This window comes from Strongylocentrotus purpuratus, unplaced genomic scaffold, assembly GCF_000002235.5.
Source record: "Strongylocentrotus purpuratus isolate Spur 01 unplaced genomic scaffold, Spur_5.0 spur5_scaffold_13, whole genome shotgun sequence".
In the NCBI taxonomy this organism is placed as follows: Eukaryota; Metazoa; Echinodermata; class Echinoidea; order Camarodonta; family Strongylocentrotidae; genus Strongylocentrotus; species Strongylocentrotus purpuratus.
In genome coordinates this window covers 30,657,351-30,663,940 of record NW_022145598.1, presented here as the reverse complement: position 1 = coordinate 30,663,940, position 6,590 = coordinate 30,657,351, and the positions used below count along the sequence as shown (strand labels likewise).

Below are 6,590 nucleotides of genomic sequence, written 5' to 3'. Positions count from 1 at the left end.
TCTATCTTGTCTAGCCATAGCCCTCCTTGCGTACGGCTTCATTAGCTATGTCGTCATGGCGAAGGTCTCGTCTCCCACAAAGAAGTAGAGGGTGTCTTCATCATCGCTGGACATTGGCTCTGGCAGAGGCACTCCAAGGGTTTCAGAATCAAGACGTTGTTTTAGTTCACACGAGTTGAAGAGCTCTGCATCATAGGTTTTGTATCCGACATATATCCACAAAAATATGTACTTAGCGTCGACCAGGGCCATGAGTACAATAGAGTAGAAACCGTTGTAGTTGTAAAAATATTGATCCACTATCCTCAGGGCACTTGATTTCAAAATACTTGCTTTCCAAAGCACCAAGGTTTGAGGAGAATTCCAGCGGTCTTCGAAGCCCTGTGCGACTGCTTTTCATTCCTGTGGGCTGGTAGGTCACCTCACCAGCTCATCACCATATTCCTCTATGATGGCAGTGCATACCTCACGTACTATGCGTGAAATGGTATTGTGGGGGTACCCTGAAGCTATACATGAGTGTCGTGTAGTTGTCACCTGGCCAGTTTCAGCACGGGCGAGAGGGCTTTCTTGAAGAAGGTGTCCCACTTATCCAGTCTTTCATGTAGTCTCTGCTCTATTTAAACATTTCAGGGGTTAGCCTCAAAACGTTCGTGAATGCCTCTTGGTCCTCATCTTCCAGCTCCCTCATCAATTGGTCGAATTGTCCCTGGTCCTTCCTCCGGTAGATCCATGCAGGACCGCACCCAACAGCTCCGAGTAATACTTCGTGAAGCAGCTCATTAAGCAGATTCCCTTGCTCATAATCTTTATTCGCCTCTCTCTTCCAGCTGAACCAAAAGCTTAAAGACCGTCAATACTACTGGGCCAGAAGGGATTAGACCACACAGCGAGGTCACTGACAGGTGGCTATCTCATTAACTCAGCTCTCAACTAACATAAGAAAAAGAGGATCATGGGGAACCAACAGGCACCGATTAGGGACATTTTCTACATAGAGGGAGCTAGTAGCTACAAGTAGGACAGTGGGGCTTTAAACTTGTGCAAAGCAGACCTCTGCTGCAGGGCCATTTTTGTCATCAGATCTATGTTTTCTTGTAGATGTAGAATCGTTAGAAGCTAAGATGTTTATGCCCAGTCCGCAAAATGAATAGAATTTTTACATATGCCGCAGCCCGAACAAGCTGGTACGCTGTAGCGCGAGCTGACACGCATCAGTACGAACAACAGACGAGCTAAAGCGAGCGAACACGCAACGAGACCAACTGGTGCGAGCGGGTAACGAGCAGTAAACGAGCAGCAAACGAGCTACATACGCAACATGGCGAGCAAACTGCGTATTGAATCGTACTGCTATGAGCAACAGCGAGCTATAGCGTGGCAATAGGCAGCCGTAGGCAGTCTTTGTACGAGCGGCATACGAGCTTCCTACGAGCTAGATACGCAATAGTGTGACTGCTACCTTCAATTTTGCTGCGTATTGCTGGGCACGGCTGCGTATTGATATACCCCCGCAGAGCGCAGCAATACGCAGCAACATACGCAAAGGTGTGACTGAGGCATTAGGCGTACTTCCCACCGAGTTTGCGGGCCCAAGAAAGGGGGGGGGGGTATTTTTGTCATTTAATTTGCGCAGTGCTGAGTAAATGCCCTAAATTAAAAATATAATAATAATTGCGGGGGGGGGGGGGCATATAGCTTGAATTACTTAGAGCTATTTTACATTCCATTTTCTTGTTACGTAATTATGCACATCTGTTTCCTGATGCAATAGAGTAGTGAACTTCGCCGTTGTTGCAGCGGTATTCTAGTAGTAAAGCATCCTCCGATGTCGGCGGCGCTCTCCACTTTGTATATCAACATGACAAACAGAACTGATGTTTCGGCCTCATACACGTAGGCCCCTAATGAAAGAAAATGGGAAACGGGGCCTTCATTAATTTGATATTAACTGACCCAATCTCTCCCCCGCCTTCTTTCTCTCTCTCTCTCTCTCTGTCTCTGTCTGTCTGTCTCTCTCTCTCTCTCTCTCTCTGTGTCTCTTCTTCTTTCTCTCTCTCCCTCTCCTCTTTCTCTCTCTCTCTCTCTCTCTATATCTTTATACCAGGTTTGGACCCTGCAGGCCCAGGGTTTGGCGGGAAACGGGTGAGGAACTTCTGTCGTCTGGACAAATCCGATGCAACTTTTGTTGACGTCATACACACTGACGGTGAACTGATCGCAATGGGAGGACTTGGGCTCACGGATGAGGTAACTATGGAAACTATTGTAAAAGATGTTCCTCTTTTTTGTGATTAAAGAAGGGGAAATCAGACAAGGGCTACATGACGTTAAACGTAGGCCTGCTAATTTCTAATCTAATTTGGTAATACAGGGGTACTATCTCTACCCCCTCATTTTCACCTTCCCCCCCACCCATCCCCTCTCTTTATCTCTCTCTCTACCCCTGTCTCTGTCTGTCTGTATGTCTCTCTCTTTCTCTTTTTCATTATTTTCCCCTCTTTCCTACTTGTTCACGTTCTACGCCTTCCCCCAAACTTCCAAAGCTTTGGCGGGGGGGGGGGGCACATTTCCGGGGAAAAAGGGATTTTCAGGATATTTATTGACTAACCAACAGACTGACTTATTTTTTTCACATCTTTACAACAAAAAAAATCCGTTATGAGTCATTATTCAGGTCTCAAATTGAAGAGAATCTTTAGTGTATTCCCCGGGATTTTCAAGTGTAGGAACAAGGGCGGGTTGTGGTCTCCTAAGTTTGCCAGTATTTCCCTATATTCTCTGATCACTTAGTCGCTTCTTTGTCCTCAATCATTTCACAGCTTGGCCACCAAGATTTCTATCCCAACGGGGGGATGGACATGCCCAATTGCTACTTCAGCATCATCTGCGACCATATGAAAGCCATTGCATACTACACCGAGAGCATCTCCAAGCGTACCCCATGCCGCTTCAGGCCCACCACGTGGGCACCTAAATGGGACAACTACAAGAAGGGAATACAAACTCGGGACTGTCGGAATATGGCTTGCCCCGATATGGGGTACACTGCAAGTCCCACTCATGACGAAGGCGTTGTTTTTCTCAAAACAAATCAATATTATCCCTTCTGTCAAGGGTGATAGACGATTTCAGGAAAATCACCACAAAATGGAAATATGAAAGAAACATCAAAAGAGTTGATATCAATCGCAACTATGTACATAAGAGATAGGAGATCAAACTTGCGATTGATTGGAGGACTTTCGATTGATTTGGATCAATCGCAACTCTTTGTAAGACGGTGCCCTGTAGATGCCTACTATTAAATGATAAGAGATACATTATGTACATATTAAAGTAATTCCAACTTCTTTTCACCTTCAAATGTATCCATTGTCTCGCCCCTTCATTCTTATTTGAACTCCTGCATACATCTTTACCAGGCAGCCTTCCCGGTACTCCCTCCGCTTCTCTCTAGGCATCAAGCTTCCAACCCTTGGTGACAGAGCATTCACAACTCCTGCCTCAAAACTATGGAATAATCTACCCAGATTTCTTCGCAACCAGCAGTCTCTAAATGCCTTCCAAAAATATCTCAAAAGCTCACCTCTTCTGATAATGACATTATTGTAAAGCGCTTTGATCAAAGGATATTGTTGTTATCATTATTACAATTATTATCATTATTGCAATTATTTTTTCTTCTTATTGTTATTATCATTATTTGTTGTCATTTTTTGCCGTGAATTCCTATTGTTTTTTGCCTGTTTATATTATCATACTTTGCTGTTGCTCATAGGTTAAAGAGCTGCATGCACTTCAAGTACACGCTTACGCTGCATCTCTCCTGCATTTTTCTATGTCAATGGTCCCAACATTTTGCTCCACAAATAATATTCATTGACGGTGATTTGAAGAAAAAAAATCTATGTACAAAATTTTCAGATTGTTACTAAATATTATTGTATGAAAAATGGAAAAATCAATCAATCGAGCCAAAATAAAATCAAATTATTATCATTATTATAACACAATGTGTTGTGTGTTTTTCTGTTAAACTGCTACCTCAACACATTTCATTAACGTGAAATTCAATTTTAAGTATGTCAAGTGTAGTCAGTGTATCTTTTGTAATAATTGATCATTTTCCTCTTTTTTTTTTTTATCCATTATCATTTTCTTTATGTTTTCTTCGAGTCAGAGTTAGAGTCTCAACAGTAGAATAAAACCTGTGTGTAAGTAAAACCATTCAACCTACCTGACATTAAAAAAATAAACATACAAAATTTTGGATACGTAAATTTGAATGATTTAGATGTAATTGAAATTTGTTTCAAAAGTTTAAACATATTTTCAGGGTAATAAGGATCAAATAGAAACACGAAATTTAGGAAATTCAAAAACAAAGGCATTGATGGATGGACAAATGAATCAATGAATAAATTGATGAATGACTGATGAATAAATTATCGATGGATGAATCGGATGACTGATGAATACATTAATGGATAAATTGATGAATAAATGAACGAATGAAGGACGAATAATTATTGATGGATGAATTGATGAATGAATGAATAAATAAATGAACGAATAACTGTCGAATAAATTGATGGATGAATTGATGAACGAATTGATGCCTGATGAATAAATTGATGGCTTGATGAATAAATGAAGTTATGACTGACAATCAATAAGTTAATGGGTGAATTGATGAATAAAAGAATGAATGTTGGACAAGTGTATTAATTTCATTCATAGATGGATGCTTAATAATAATCTTAAGCTAAACGATAGTAAGAGTGCATTTTCGGTTATTGGAACTTCACAACAGATTTCGAAATAAGAGTTGGATCCTCCAATGTGAAACCCTCTGTTACAGCCAGGAATTTAGGAGTATACTTTGATACTAATTTGAACATGGACACACATGTTAGAAATATATGCAAATCAACATACTATTTTCTATACAATCTCAGATGTTTTCGCAAATATTTTGATCAAGAAAGTATGAAATTGGTTGTACATGCTCTCATCACAAGTAAGCTTGATTATTGTAATGGGTTGCTGTTTGGAATGCCTGATTCTCTGATAGGTAGGTTACAAAGAGTCCAAAATACATGTGCAAGACTTGTATATCGTCGGTCAAAATTCACTTCAACCGCCACCTTTTGAGAGGGCTGTACTGGTTGCCAGTCCGCCAACGAATTTCATTCAAAATGTTGTTAATTATGTATGAATCATTGAGTGGTCCTATAGTGACATAACAGAATTCCTTCAACTTAAGTCCAGTCACACAGCCGTAACCTGCGCAGTTCCAGAGATAAATTATTGTTCCAGATTCCCCATGGCAAAACTAAAGTAACTCTCGGGGACCGTGCGTTTGTCATTACTGCCCCTAAATAATTAAATGGGATAGCTTGCCAACAGAAATACGAAGCTCTTCATCTCTCGATGTCTTCAAATCCAAATTCAAAACACATTTGTTCAATTGAGATATTCTATTTTGTAGAATTCAGTATCAAAATAAGGAGCTCTGAACCAGCGCAGCTGATTATATTTTGTAAAAAGCTGCGCTATAATTTCATTATAATTATTATTAAAATTGATGGATAAATGAATAAATAAATGAACGAATGACTGACAAATAAATTAATGGATGATGGATGATTGAATGAATGTCTAAATCATGAAATTAATTCAGGGGCTCCCATCCAAGATGGCGGCCATAAAAGTAAAGACTAAGATCCGAAAGTTTGACAAAATTTGAAAAGTGAAGAAAAACAAAGCAATTGACCAACCAAATAAAAAATAGATAAAAACAAATAAGAAAACAAACAAAAGAAAGGAAAAGTATCACAGCGTTATAATAGCACCCACATTGGTATGTTTTGCTTAATCGTCTTTAAAATTTGAATAAATCAAATCAAATCAAATCAAATCAAAGCTATACGCGTACAGCTTTCTTTTGCAGCAGGAGAATATTATTAGTCACATACTTGGATGTTGCCAAAAAAAATTACAATAGGATAATTGTATATGGTAAAATTAGACTATGATATGGCATAAGTAAAACATTTCATTCTACACAGTACGCCAATATTTCTGGAGACTGGTATAACAAAACAATGTGTTTTACATGGTCGCTCCAGTCAAGTGGCATTGATATATAGACACCAAGAAACTGTGTACATTTCTTTCTCTCTATAGAAATATTATCTAGTTTAATATTTAGTGCAAGGATGTCATTAGATTTTATATCTCTATAATATATCAATATAATCATATCTAACATATAATGTTATAGGCAAGGCCCGCTGGAAGAGCAGTTTCATAACTGAGGTGGCTACCCTGGTTAAATAAAACGTTATTATTATTATTATCATTAATTCTATAAATTCATATTGTCTGGGAGGACAAGCACTTTCAATATCCCCATAGGAAAAGAATAGACTGGGGCTGTAGTCTCATTTCAAGAAAGGAAAACAATTTCGGTACAGTTCAGAATAATGCTGGGAAAAGGAAATTCAAATGATACCGTTTTAAAAACCAGGAAGATATGGAGATAATTCATTGCTCGGAAGTCTTGACTGTATTTGAAAAAGAGC

At 39.2% G+C, this 6,590-nt stretch overlaps 1 protein-coding gene across 1 annotated transcript; it reads left to right on the top strand.

Annotated features, from left to right (window-relative positions):
• Positions 1 to 2,106: 2,106 nt before the first annotated feature.
• Positions 2,107 to 3,559, top strand: LOC115923274 (pancreatic lipase-related protein 2-like). The gene is made up of 3 exons (XM_030983692.1): positions 2,107 to 2,250; positions 2,823 to 3,050; positions 3,461 to 3,559. Exons 1-3 carry the CDS (start codon positions 2,224 to 2,226, stop codon positions 3,557 to 3,559), a joined length of 354 nt encoding a protein of 117 aa, XP_030839552.1. The 5' UTR covers positions 2,107 to 2,223.
• Positions 3,560 to 6,590: the final 3,031 nt, after the last annotated feature.